The sequence below is a fragment of the Carcharodon carcharias genome, chromosome 10, assembly GCF_017639515.1.
Source record: "Carcharodon carcharias isolate sCarCar2 chromosome 10, sCarCar2.pri, whole genome shotgun sequence".
Lineage (NCBI taxonomy): Eukaryota > Metazoa > Chordata > Chondrichthyes > Lamniformes > Lamnidae > Carcharodon > Carcharodon carcharias.
Genome location: NC_054476.1, coordinates 51,221,999 through 51,237,107, shown reverse-complemented (window position 1 = coordinate 51,237,107; position 15,109 = coordinate 51,221,999). Strand labels below are relative to the sequence as shown.

The 15,109-nt window shown below is 43.9% G+C and overlaps 1 protein-coding gene across 1 annotated transcript in view; it reads left to right on the top strand.

Annotated features, from left to right (window-relative positions):
- Window positions 1–15,109, top strand: part of lrp5 (low density lipoprotein receptor-related protein 5) — a 233,240-nt gene that overhangs the window by 91,692 nt on the left and 126,439 nt on the right. The window contains exon 4 of the mRNA XM_041197277.1: window positions 9,909–10,105. Coding sequence (XP_041053211.1) covers window positions 9,909–10,105 — 197 coding nt within the window. The remainder of the gene's footprint in view (window positions 1–9,908; window positions 10,106–15,109) is intronic.

The window sequence follows — 15,109 nt, the reverse complement described above, 5'->3', positions numbered from 1 at the left end:
ACTTTTCACCCCTTGGTACAGACTGCAAATTAATGTGCATTTTAGGGGGCATTTTAGCAGAAGTGGGTAATTTGTAGAATCCCCTTGCGAAAGGTGGCCATGGCACAGTCACTGGTGGAGGTACTCACGGCCCCTTGCAATGACATTTTTAAGGTTGGACCAGTATCCATTATGGTTCAAGCTAACAGTGCCGCCTTGTTGTGTGGGTTAGGAGAATGCCGATGCCTGAGCTGAGATCAAAGCATGTAGTCCAGTGGCCAAAGCTGTTGCCAATTGCTCAAGTGGAGTGGGGCATATGTGGATGAGGTTTTGGGCAGCTATAAAGCATACTACACGTTGGCCATCCAAGTGGTGACCACTTTCCGGTATGCGTGAAGAGGCCTTCAGACTTGACCAAGAGAGGTTCTTAGGGCACATATGCTAATCCACACATCTTTTGATCCTGCAGGAGGACAACATCAGGATCATGGAACCTGGTGTTTTAGCGGCGTGCCTCATGGCTTACAGAGAGCAGAGAAGAAGAGAGTGGTGGAGGCACCTGGCTTGGCAAGGGGAGGAGCACTTCCCTCAAGATGAAGGGGCGGCAGGGCCTGCTGCATATGCGGCTGAAGATCCACAGAGAGCTGTCACTCGTAGGCACTTCGTTAGACCCAAGACCTATAGATGGTGTTTGTCAGTCCTGCAGATGACTGAGAACCAGTGTTGTCAAAGACTGCACATGTCTAGGGAACTGGTCGGTCACACATGCCTCCTGCTGCAGGATTTGGCGCCATGGGGCATGAAGGGAATCCACTGCCAGTGGCCATGAAAGTGACCGTGGTGCTCAATTTTTATGCTAGTGGCTCATTGCAGGGCTCACAGGTGACCTAAGTGGGATCACACAAGCCTCCATGTACAAATGTATTCAGGAGGTCATGGACGTCATATTCGTGAAGGCACAGAACTTTGTGCATTTCGCCCGGGATCAGGAAAACCAGGAAGCATGACTGCTGGGATTTGAGCAAATCTCTGGTTTTCCACAGGTGCAGGGTGCCATCAACTACACTCACATTGTGCTCCGATCTAGGTAGCAGCAAACAGTCAACTACGTCAACCACAAGAGTTTCCATTCGCTGAATGTTCAGCTGGTCACAACAAATGCATCCTGCAGTTCTGCACACAATTCCCAAGGAGCATCCACAACTCCTATATCCTTAGCTGGTCTCAGATCCCTGGCATCTTCCAGGGTTCAGAGAGGCTGTCGGGTTGGTTCCTTGGGGACATGGGCTACCCACAGAGGACGTGGCTGATGACGCCGGAGTGGCAGTCTCACACTGCAGCAGAGAGATGCTGGAATGAGGCTCATGCCACAGCCGGGACTTTGGTAGCACAAACAATAGGCATCTTGACAATGAGGTTCTGGTCCCTTGAAAGGTGCGGTGGAGCACTGTAACACCCAGAGGGTGTTGCGCATCATCGTCGCTTGCTGCTCGCTCCACAACCTGGCGTTGCGACGGGGGAGGACCTGGCTGAGGAGATGGAAGAGCTACACATCTCCTCTGATTGATTGACAGGACGTAAAGGGAATGCCGGTGATGAGGTCCTCAAAAGCAAAAATGCCAGTGATGAGGCTATCACACTGGCCAGATGAGGCAGGTGTGATCGGGAGGCCCTCATAGCCACAAGATTCGTGGAGGATGATAACAAGACTCAATGAGGACAGTCCCGATATCCTCACCTTGCATCTGTGAACATTTGACTCCTGTGTGGCTGATGGCAGCGCACATACCCTCAGTGCTCAGGCTCATGTCATGGAGATGCAGTGGAGACCCTAATAGTCGCAAGATTGCAGAAGGTTAATGATGACATGCAGTGAGGACACTCCATAGATCTACACATTACCTGTGAATGTCTGACTCCTGAATGGCCGAGGGCAGCTTGCTTGCACTCTGTGATCAGGATCATATCATGGGGACGCAGCCCTGAAACTTCAAATGCACCTGATCCTTTGTCACCCTTCAGCACCTGACCCCTTCAGGAGCACAACCACACTGGTCACAGATGCTGAAGAGATGGGGGACCAGCCCCACCTTAAGGGTGCTGAGAGATGGGGGACCAGCCCCACCTTAAGGGTGCTGAGAGCACACAGAGACAATGACGGAACTCAGTGATGCCTTCCCATGACATTCTGGCAGCGATGATAAGCACCATTGAAATGCAGTCATCAGTAATTTGTTCAGTGAGTGTAAGGCCAGACCATCACTTTGTCCTGAAGGTTACACAAAGCACAGGGAAGAGGCCCTGGACTAAGACACTTACCTTGATTTCTGCACAAGATAAAAGGTTTCACATCTGAGTGATGTGAACACTGCTCAATATAACAAGGAGCTATAGGCAAGGAGACATTCTTGGGAGCTTATTTACAATAGTGAACATTATGTACAAGTGATTAACACCCGTGCCCATGCTGTGTAGCTACAATCTTCTTAATCTTCTTAACCCTGCCACTACACCTTGGCACTCCCCCGACATCCACAGTGGAGGTGGAGGCAGCCTGCTGACTGTGGCACTCTGTCTGGGATGAATTTGGCAGGCCCCGGCCTGCTTTGGATGTCCTGCTGTGGGCCAGCTGCAACATCCTCAGCCTGTGGAGTTGGAGCTGTGGGGGTCACAGGAAGCGAGGATTCGGATCGGCTGGACGTTCCCTGACTCACCTGAGTGGATGGCCTCAGGGTGTCAGGCTGCTGATTCTCCTCATTATGGGTGCCCGACAGACCCTTGCTGACTCCTTGAGGACAAGGGGAAGCTGGAGTGAGATCGAGCTGCCCTGCACCTCTCTCGCATTGACAACTATGGTGTTAGTGATGGAGTTCAGCCTACCTAGCAGTGCAGGACCAATGTCCTGGACCAAGGTCTTCATAGCGGCTGCCATCCTGCCAGTGTTGACCTTGGTGCGTTGGCATGTCAGCACTATCACCTCAGACTGAAGGAGGACAGATTCCTTCATCGTCCCTTGCAATTTGAGGAGTGCACCAGACGTCCTTTCCTGATGTTCCCATGAGCCTCTTTGCAACTCCACTAACTAATTGAGGACCGAGTCCAGAGGCTCATCATCTGACTTGGACTCAGCAGATTCTTTGCCTCCAGTAGTCCTCCTAGTGTCAGCGACTAAGGATGTCCCTTTCTCCGCCTACTATGGAACAGATGTGATCCCAATGCTACTCTACATCTAGGCCCCACTGAGGTGTGTGTCACTGCGCTGCTGGAGGCAGTGGATGAGCACCGTGACCAGTCTTCAGCGGTGCTGCCTTCAGGGTCCTCATCCAAGATGCTCTCGGTGCTAGGGTCTCAAGATTTCCTGAGGTTGACGTGTCAGATGTGCCTAGGACAGAAAGGGGAAATTATTAGTGCTTGGCAGCCATGTTGAACAGGGAAGAGTGGATTCAGAGTAGTGCCGAGAGAGGGTACTCATGTGGGTATTCACCGCCATCCTCTCCATCACCACAGGAACGATCCACATCCTGTCTGGTCAGCTCCAATGCGCCACTCTTGAATGGATTGAGGACCTTGATGTCCAGTACTCCACCCCCAGTCTTGGACCTCTCCCATTGATTGTGCGCGATCTTGTCCTGCACAAAGACAGGTGGGGAGAGTATGAGCAACGCACATGCCAGGCCAAATGAGATGGATATGAGGCGTGTGTGTGCTGAGTGTAGCCATGGACTGGATGAGGAGACTATCTCCAGAGATGAGGCCAGATGGAGATGTGAGGGTGTGTGTGAGAGAGAGAGTGAGTGAGTGGTGATGTCTCTTCAGCTGGCAGTGAGTGAGATGCCTGTGAATGTGAGATGGGCTTGAGTAGGTGAGTTGAGATGGTTGACTTACCCTGGCGGCACAGATGAGATAATTCATCCATTTTTTGCACTGGGTGGCCAATCTCTTGTATGTGTTGGCACTGACCACCTTTGCCACCACCACCCAAGCTGGAGCGATGAGACTGATGGACTTCCTCCAGTCAGAGTGGGGGTAGAGGACATCACGATTGGCCTCCTAGGGGTCAAGAAGACATCCCAGAGATGTGTCACTGAATCAGGGACTGCACTCTTCTTGGCTTTTGAGGCCATGTCTTCACTGGAGCATTCCTGGGCTGCAAGCATTGAGAAATTTGCGCACTACTGCATTTTAAATATGGTTCCCAGCATGTGGAAACGGCGAAGTAACAGCATAGCGGGCCAATTGGAGGCCAGCTGCTAACGATCCGGCGTGAAAACCCGCCATTGCGGCCAGCAGGTAAAATATCTTTTTTCACACCCAGTACTGCACTTAGTGCAAATCTGGGATGATTCTGCCCAATAAGTTGCAGATCATGTATTTCTGATTTTTTACAGAATATTGCAACATTTGGTGATTGTACTTCTCCCAGCATGTGTTTGAAAAATGTATATTATACTTTGACTCAGTGGTGGCACCTCACCTTTGACTTGGAAGTTGACAGTTCAACCCACCTCTCCAGGACTTGAGCATGTCATCATGGTTTGACATTTCAATATGGTACCGAGAGGTGCAGGTTTCCAGATGCTCTGCCCATCCACTGAATGCAAAATACTCTATATACTATCACAAAAGAGCCGGAGAGCTCTTCCAGTGCCTGACCAACATTTATCTCTCAACCAACACCGAAACGAGTTATCCAGGAATTTATATCATTGTTGTTTGAGAGCTTCTGTGCACAAATTGGCTGCTGCATTTCCCTACAAGACCAGTAGCTACAGTTAAAAAAATAATTCATTGGCTGAGAAACATTTTGGGAATGTTCTGAGGCCATGGAAGTACCTGGAAAGTGCTATATAAACATTTTTTGTTTTGTTAAACGAATTATCCTGATGAATGGAGTACTCAATCAGTTCTGAATTTATTTTTAATCTTCGGTTGAGGTGATAATTAACCATTAAGTGCATATATTTTATTCCATAAGAGGTCTACCGTTAAATATTTTGACTTTAGAATTTCAATAGAAGGGTAAGCAGGAATCTTTTCTCTGCACCAAATGTTTGTTTGTTCTCAGACTGACTGTCAAGACTTAATGCTGCACTCCAGGAAGATAGCCTTGCTACATGGCAATTGCTGATGGCAGGAGTAACTGCCGTGTAGTGGAAATTTTAAGAAGTGGATGTTTAAAAGTAAAAGAAGGCACCAATACACTTGTTTGCCAGAGAGAGAGAGGGGGGGAACACCTTCCATTTCACAAGTTTTCAGCTTCCACCAAGGTGCAAATAGTATATAGCTCCATCAGATAAACAATCTGGAATCTTAGAACTTACAAGCTAACATGGAAGGAAAGAGTTAAAGCACTTTGAGTGGTTCAAACAATGTTGCATTCCACTAAATTGAACATCAATCCTTTTATGCAAGTCTTTACAATTCAATGGGTGTAGCAAACTCTTTAACTCATTCATAAGTAGAAGAATGAGATGCAAAGCTGTTTGATTCTGAATTTTTCAAAATTTGTTCTGTTTTTCAAAATTAATTTCTCTTATTCCATCTTTTCTTTTCTTACAAACTGTATACTATGACCCCTTATATGAATGTGGGGAAAAAAGCAGGAGACATGTTCCCGGTTTCTGATAATCCAAGTTGGTTCGCTTTTTCTTTCTGACTATGTCGGCCATGGCTCACCTCTGAGTCACGATGTTCTGAGTTCAAGTTTCACCCCAGGACTTGAGCACAAAAATCAAGATTGACCTATAAGAGGTACAGTTTTTTGGATGAGACGTTAAACCGAGGCCCCATCTGCACTCTCAAGTGGATGTAAAAGATCCCATGGCACTATTTTGAAGAAGAGCAGAAGATTTATCTCCAGTGTCGTGGCCAATGTTTATCCCTCAATCAACATTGCAAAGGCCAGATTATCTGGTTATTATCACATTTCTGTTCATGGGAGTTTGCTATACACAAAGTGGGTGCCACATTTCCTACATTAGAACAGTGACAACACCTCAAAAGTACTTCATTGGCTGTAAAGCCCTTTGGGATTTCTGGTGATAATGAAAGACATTATTTAAATACAAGTTCTTCTCTCTCTCTCTCGCTTTCTTTCTCTCTCTCGCTTTCTTTCTCTCTCTCGCTTTCTTTCTCTCTCTCGCTTTCTTTCTCTCTCTCGCTTTCTTTTTCTCTCTCTCGCTTTCTTCTCTCTCTCGCTTTCTCTCCCTCTCGCTTTCTTTCTCTCTCTCTCTCACTTTCTCTTTCTCGCTTTCTTTTTCTCTCCCTCTCTTGCTTTCGTTCTCATGCTCTCTTTCACTCCCACACTCTTGCTTCCTCTCTCTTACTCTCGCTCTCTTGCTTTCTTTTTCTCTCCCTCTCTCAGTTTCGTTCTCATGCTCTCTCGCGTTCTTGCTTCCTCTCTCTTTCTTGCTCTCGCTCACTCTCTTGCTTTCTCACTCTCTCTCTCTAGAGCTCTCGATTGCTCTCCCTCTCGCTCTCCCCCCCTCCCCCCCATTTTTTTGCCAGCTGCTGTGTATGAATTGTGGGTGCTGAAGTGCAAAACTGTGACTGGATTGACAATGCTAGTAAAGAGCATCACTGAGTGCGCTCAGATGGGAAATGGAAATGTCTCAGGAATATAGGAGTGGATGCTTTTCTCAGGTTGAGGTGCATTGTTCAGACCTATTCCAGAGAAGTTAAATGAGCAGGGTGTCCTGACCTCCATACCCAAATGGCCAGTAAGCATTGCAGTATGAGAATCTCTGTGTTGGTGGTGTTAACTTGTAAAACATACCCCTAGATATTTGATATGGAATGTGTTCTTCCCTTGAGTGCAAACAAATATTATGGTGCCTTTTATTTTTAAACATCCACTTCTTAAATTTTATTTTAATGCATAAACACACGACTCATTAAACATCACAGTGTGGACTTTGCTTGTTTAAAAGACTGCATTTGCAACTCTTGAGAGCACTTAGGATATTTCTCAAATTATGGGCAGATTATTGTGATTAATTTGCTAATCATAAATAGATTTAAGCCACTAAAAATTTTACTTCCATTGAATTATGTGCTCAATTAAAGAACACAGGTGCATAAAAAAATGTAGAAATTCAGGACTGAGCTTCGTAGGAAAATATGAGGCAGAGGTAAAATTCACTGTAAAGCTCCATTCTTCAGTATATCTTCATTCCAATAGAGACCAATAACTTTTTAAAAGAGATGAATTTCCCAGCAACCAATGGAAAGAAGTGAAGGATAAGATTTTACATTTTAAGACTTTTACTGTAACAAACAAACTAAAATCAACAATGACCAAATAATCCTTAACAGGCAACTAATACACCAAACTTAAAAAATATACTTTTGCATCAACTAACTAACACAATTGAAATACATCTTAGAATCCCTTTTGCTATGCAGCACACTTCTAGCAGATTTGTAACATTACAGGAAGAGACCCTCTATAGCTCCCCCTCTATAGCTCCAAGCTGTCCAGCAGGCTCACTTCTCCCTGTCACACTAGGTCATAACTTCCAGTGTCCTTTAAACTCGTTTCACTCAACTCAAGTTTTTGCTTTATTCTTTCACAGGATGTGGGTGTCACTGGCTAGGCCAGCATTTTTTTTATTGCCCATCCCTAATAAAGGTGGTGGTGAGCTGTCTTCTTGAACCAATGCAGTTCATGTAGTAGAGGTGCACCCACAGTGCTGTTAGAGTCGTCCAGATCCAATTGTCACCAGCAAGGCCCACCTAAGTGACTCCTTGTTCCTTAAATCTGTAAATGTTCTGTCTGTTCTGTCCCCTTCCTTTTGAACAGAAAACAAACTCTCTCACACATCCTGTTTGGATATTAACACAAAACAGTCCTTCTGCTTCTCCACAGCAGTAGATGCTTTGTCTCTCTCTCTCTCTCTCACTCTCTCTCTCTCTCTCTCTCTCTCTCTCTCTCCCCCCCCCCTTTCTGCCTCAAAAAGAAGTTCTGTGAGATACTGAGTAAAGGTATGAAAACCGTCACTTGATATTTCAATAGGTTTCTGTTTGAGTTTCTCCCCATGGCAACCAGATCACATAGGCATGTCTCCAAGCTGGGTACGTTTCCAAGCTGGGGTACTTCTGGAATTCTCAATCTGACCTTAAGTTAAAGGAAAGATTTTAAAACATAAATGTCTTGTACAGTTCAGCTTCATAACAAGTAAAATACAAATGATTTCACCAAACTTGTGTGTAGATGAGAACTGCAAAGGGTGTGGAAAAGAAAAGGCAATACAGTACCAGATTTTAAAAATAGAACACTGGCATAAAAAGACTACATGAAGTGTTGTCTTTTGGATGGGACTTGGACTGAATTTTACCCTGGATACACGTTCTCACAGTTGTAAGCCTGCCTGTGCTTGGCTGGCTCGCCCTACAGTAATTTAACAGCTGCCAGGCTTTTATTTGACTTGAGGGGGGTTTTCTGCCTCTGCCAGAGAGGATGTCCCACCTCTGAGAGCTTCTAGCCAGTCAAATAGGCACAGGCTGCCAAGCTGGAAGGCTTGTCAGGTTTTTACTGGGTGGCCTGGTCACTTGGTGCTGGTGACCCCCATTGTGGGTAAAATCGAGCAGTGGCAGAAGGAGGCTCTTAAGTGATCGTTAATTGGCCACTTAAGAGTCTCAGCCGAACCACAGGTGAGTGGGCCACATGACACCTGCTCTGCCACTGTTAAAATACCCATGGGGTCGGGTAGACGTAGTACCACTATTTGAAGATGAACAGGGGAGTTTCCCCTCTATCCTTGCCAATATTTATCCCTAAACCATCACCAGTGAAACCGACTGTTAGGTCTTTTATCTCATTGGCACTTGAGGGAACTTGCTGAACACAAATTGGCTGGTGGATTTGCCTAATACAATAATATCTGCATTTCTTTGGTATGTCATTGGCTTTGAAGTACTTTGGGATGTCCTGAAATGAACGACCAGAAAGGTGCTATATAAATGAAAGTTCATTTGTTCTTTTAGCTGTAAGTTGAAAAGTGCTATTTCTTTTTGATGTACAAGTTTTAATTTCTTTGTTAAAATGACCAAGTTGCAAAATATAAAGTTATGTGTCTCCAGAAAAATTGTCCCAGGTAATAATATATATAGATTTTCATTAACTCTAAAGTGATCTGTAGTGCAAGTGTTAATTTCTTTTGTGCGGTATTTATATTATACTAAGAAAATGGTTATTTTTTAAAAGATGATAATTTCACAGTGCTGCACTTCTCCGCCCAATTGTCAAGACTGGAATTCTATGCCTTCACAAAATTGTTCTTTTGCATCATTATCTCACTCTACACCCCACCTCCCCCCACCCCGCCAAACCATCAGAATTTAAATTAATGCATTATTACATTAAACGTTGAATATCTACAATTGATTCCCTTGTTGGCTTCCCAGCCTCTTTCCTCCACATTCTGCAATTATCATGGAACTCTGTAGTCCATGCTTCCTCTCACACAAAATCAAATCGTTCCTGTTTTCAAGTTCCACATACACTCAATTTTTCTGGCATTTGGGATCAAAGATCCTCATCCTGGATTTCAAATCCTTTCGTGGTCTTACTTTAAGCAATTTTCTCCAGCCATCTGTTCCAACTCATATATCTCTGCGACTTCTACACTAGATTTCAATTTATTGCTCAAGCCTTCACTTTCACCTGAGACTGTCCTTCGGACCACTCCTAAAATTACTAAACTTTGCTATCTCTTATCAAAATTTATCTCTTCACTCCTATCTTCCTGAATTTTTTCACCTCCTTGCTTGGTTCTCCTCCTTCCTCAGTTAAGTGCTCTGAAGTGTCCTTCTATGTGACGGGTAATATAAAAATGCAACTTATTTCTGTGCTTGAACAGGAAGGGCTGTGTATTAGTTCTTGTTGCCTCTTTGCTTTAATTGCTTTGTTTCCTTTTGCTCTTTAACAGGCAAAAAGTTGTGCAAGGTACTCTGACTCACCCATTCGCCCTGACATTGTTTGGCGAAACCTTGTACTGGACAGATTGGCAAACCCGCTCAATCCATGCTTGTAACAAGAGGACTGGTACAAACAAACGGGAGATACTTGTCAGTATTTACTCTCCCATGGATATCCAGGTCTTCAGTCAGGCGAGGCAGCCGCACAGTAAGTTTGGGGGTGGTCATCAAGGGGAAAATATCAATATCTAAAAGATTTCCTTTCATGAAATGTTTTGATCAATGTCAGTATTTACAGTTTAATGAGCAAAACAGTTTATTACTAAATCTATTCAATTCTTACACACTGCAGTTACCCTAACAATTTTCTTTACAAAAACCAAACCTGGAATCATACCCTGTAAGGTCACATGTATATTTATACAACCCCAGTCCGAACAAATCTGTCAAAATATCTTAATTTGGCTTCCAGATGGTTATCAGATTGTAATTTTGTTCATCACATAATGATATTACTGTTATATGCAAAGCTCTTTATATGCAATTTATATACCTATCGTTGGAATACAGTAATTCATCGTTTAACGTTGTAGTTGCATTCCTGAAAAACCCAACTTTAAATGAAGCAATGCTAAGTGAATCAGATTTTCCTACTACAACCCATGTAAAAGCTTTGGTTAGGTTGTATAGGACCTTTTCCATCAGAGAAAAAAATTAAAACATTATACCATGTAAGTTTAAATACTGTACATTGCTGAATTACTATATTTGTAAATGAAACAGCTTTTAAAATAAAATTGAAAATATAAAAGAAATATGCTAACTCTTTCTACTTGCTTCCTGCTTGCCATCTCTCCATCTCACTGCCTCTCCTACGCTCTGACCCTTTGGCTCACTGCCAGTTGTGCTCCCCGACTCTCCTGCTCCACAACCCTCCTGCTGTCCCCCTCTCCAGGTTGCTAACCCTCCTGCTCACCACTACCCTCTCCCGAACCCTCGATCTGAGCGCAGGCTCGGGAGATGAGTGGCAAGAGGTAGGAAGCAACCTACGGAGTGAAAGCAGCTTCGAGTTGCAGGGTTGCGGATGTAAGCTACAAGCTGGAGGGTTGATGATCAAGAGGGTCAGGCGTGGGAGAGGTTGCTCCAAAATGGTGCTGATTGGGTCACATGACTACGTCTCACCAATGCGAAACAATATTCATGCAAACTCACAACACTAAACATGAATACCGGCCCCATTAAAAACATGATGTTAAATTGAAACAACTTAAAACGGAGGATCTTAAAGCAAGGCCTTAATGCATTCAATTCTTTAGCATAAAACATCACAATAAATGATTATATTTTGAATTAATGGCCAGCAATTTCATGCTTAGGATATGTCTTCATTACAACACTGCTGCTATCTGATTCCAAAGGTTATCTTGCAGACCTATTAATCTGAAAAACAGAAAGAAGGAAGTGGATAGCAGTTGGTATTTATTTCTAAATTTGCATAAAAATACAAAAAATTCAAAACAAGTTTTGAACTTTTAAAATTCCATTTCTATGGTACATTCTATTTATTATAAAAACTTTATTTCTGCTATTATCTTGAAACTGAGCACCGCAGCATTTGTTGTCTACTGTTGTAACACCAATTCTAATTTCCAGAGTTTGTGATCAAAATGAAACATTTTCCAAAGTTGTGTTTAGTTTATCTAAATGTTTAACACTCCTAAATTCTAACGAGATCTTGGTGGTGAGTTGGAGTCCCATAGTGAGGGCAAGACTATACATAATGCCACCACTGGAGTTAGCCTCAACTCGAACATGAGAACCGCCATATCAAATTGACAGTGCTAGTCCCTGTGGTGACTTGGAGACCCACCAAGAGAGGTAGTTTTCCCCTGCAGCACTGAATTCAAAACCCTGCTGGCAGCAAGTGTAAATATGGGCAAAATTTTCACCCTGATATGGAGGCAAGAACGGAGGTGGGCGGGCAGGCACATAATTTTATGGCACTGGTGACTTATCAGTTTGACAGCATCAACCCGCCCCAAAGCCATTTCCCCAGAGGTGCGGGACTGGGGGCAGAAGGGCTACCCACACACAAGCAGTCAATTAAGGTAAATGAAGGACTAGCTAAGGCCAATTATCAGAGATTTAGCCTGTGAGTCCCCCAGCATTGGGAACAGGTCCAGTTGCCTGCAGGCAGCCTTCCTGCAGCAGACCTGGAGAGGCCCAAAGCTGCAGGCAGGTTTTGAGACCTGCTGCTGTGGCCATCTTTTAATTTCAAAATTTTAAAAGTTGCTGAGAGGGCTCCTCAAGATGGAGGCGCCCTCTCACTTCCTTACCTGCAATGGCAGGCAGCAGCTCCTTCTGTACCGGAGGTCCTCCTGTTGGCCCTCCAGCTTCAAGAGTCCACCACCGCCCTTAATTGGACAGCGAGTGTGATCCCAGCCACTGATTGGCCAATTCAGAAAAAATAGCCACTGGGTGACTGCTCTCGATAGAGTACAGGGTTGGAACCATCATTTGACCATAATGCAGGATCCAAATTCAAAACTTGAAATCCTGCCCCTTGGTCATAGATGTGACTTAAACAGTGTTGCTGGCACAGTTGTTTTTGTGTTGCTTCTTGCAGCCTGAACCCTGTTTAACAAATGAATGGCCTTAACACATTGCAAATCCACAATATAGACATAGTATAGAAGAATATTTCTGTTATGGTTGATAGAGTCTCAAAGGGAGACAATTTTTGGCAACATTATTCCTTAGGCTCAATAATGGTCTCAGTTTTGAGAATACGAATGGTGTTGCAACATTGCTTTCTTTGTAAGATGTCTTCCTGGTGCTCAGTGAAGCACTGACTACGAAATGTCAGGTTCCATTAGGTACCATAAAGCCTGAGGCTAATGGGGTTAAATGTCAGCATGTCATGACTCAGAAGTAAACAGGCCCAGTGGGGCTTCTTATACCAGCATTGTGCAGAACATCTGCTACATTTGCTGTGTCTCTGCTTACTCACAGTACTTATTTTCTGAGTTAAATGCATTGTGTGCAACGCTTTTGAGTTTTGGCATCATGGCTGCGGGATCTTGCTAGCGTTGGTTATTTTGTAATTTTTCTGTCTCCACTTGATGTGTATTTTTTTCTTTGCTGTCGGAGAGGGCCAGGGAAACAGATTTCAGGGAAACATTAGAATCTGTAGACTTTTCAACAAAACTGCATTTGAGTAAATTTGAAAAGAATGAGATTTAAGGACCATAAAACATGCTGAGCATAATACATTGAGAGCATATCAGACATTAAAATATGCTCATTTTACAGCAATATGCAAAGATTTTAAAAAACTATAACTGTTAAAGAATAATGTTCCCCAACTTATGCTTTCCTCCACCTCCAAAAAAATCTGCATTGAAGAGTTGAACCAAAGAAAGTCAAGTTCAGTTGAGAGAAAGGTCAAATGCTAAACATTTATGTTGATTCTGGGGCAGTAAGTTGGCACTTCATTCATTCCTTTCTGGCTTTTGCAATCTCAAAGGAAATTGTATGTAACATTTAAAAAAAAATAATCAAGATTAAATGTGTAAGTGTAATGACAGGGCACATTTTTCTGTGGTGGAGATAAACAGTAGCTGAATCCGGACGTCATATTGCTGTTTATTTTGAAGCAGTAGCTTTTAGAATTTTTAGCGTCTTGTGGAAAACAGCCCTGCTTCTTCAGCAAGGTTAGTAAAGTGCATTCATAGGTAAAACATTGAAGAAAAGGTAACGTGAGTTGTGGCACAAATTTGCAAGTACTGCAGTTGTTTGTTGTATTTTCAAAGAGAAGTGCTCGAGGGTATAAATTGTTTTCTTTAAGGCTTTCTTTGTCAGTAATCCAGTGCAGAAATATTTGAATATGATTTCAGAAAAAAGATTCCTGGAAAAAAAAATTGCTTGTTTTCTTTTAATGTTGCTAACCAATAATTTGGCTTTTTTGATATATTGAAGGACGGGTATCAGCTTCCTGGCAGAACATAAATGACAGAATTGACAAGTATAACTATCAGATTGGCAGAATTGCTACAGGCCTCATTCATCAAGGCCCTATGGTTGCTGAAAGCTAGCTTGTTGATTTAAGAATGACTCAGAACTCGAAATGCTGCGGCTAAAAGTAAATAATCAGTTGCCTTGAGTGTGCTGGTATATCCCTCAGAGGTCCGGTCTGTAAACCTGAAAACCTCTGAAGAGAAGACGAGGAGAACCATGTGACCAATGGAAAGACAAACAGATGCAAAGAGTCAGAATGGACTGTCGGTTATCAGTAGTCCTGCATTTCAAGAGCCTACTTTGTGTTGGTTACATTCCCAGCATTCTTTTCAGGGTACAATTGCCCACTTAAGGCCTAAATTGGAGGCAGAACAGGAAGACCTGTCCCAGGTCTTCCCACTATGGGCTTAATTGGGTTGAAAACATCAAGGTGATGGGGAACCTACCTGCCACCCTCCCACCTGATTAAATGTCGCCACAGGGCGCAAGATTTGGGCCAAAGTTTCAGATTGATGGCAAAAGATCTGAATTTTACACTCCCCACCACCTGTTTAAAGGCTGGGGAAGAGGGGGTGGGCGCGTAAAATCCCGCTGTTGGACCGCCCACTGTCTACCCACCCATCCCTGCCCTTACCAGAATTTTACGAGTGGCTGTGCTGGCATTGTACAGCCCACCCACCACAGGAGCCTCATTCTGCCGCTGTCAGGATTTAGTAGGTGGCAGGAGAGGTCCACGCTAAGCGACCAGCCCAGCAGGTTTACCTGCATCAGTGAGTAGGTTATTGCTGAGTAAGTGCCACTTGACTGCACTGTTGATGACCCTTTCCATCACTTTGCTGATTATCGAGAGTAGACTAATGGGGCGGTAATGGGCTGTCCTGCTGTGTGTGTACAGGGCATATATGAGCAATTTTCCACGTAGCGAGGTAGATGCCACTGTTGTAGCTATACTGGAACAGCTTGGATAGAGGCATGTTGTAGTTCTGGAGCACATGTCTTCAGTACTATTGCTGGAATATTGTCAGGGCCCCTAGCCTTTGCACTATCCAGTGCCTTCAACTGTTTCTTGATATCACGTAGAGTTAATTGAATTGGCAGAAGACTGGCATCAGTGATAATGGGAATCTCATGAGGAAGCTGAAATGGATCATCCACTCTTAGCCATCTTCAGCCAGAAGTGCCAAATGCTTCAGAC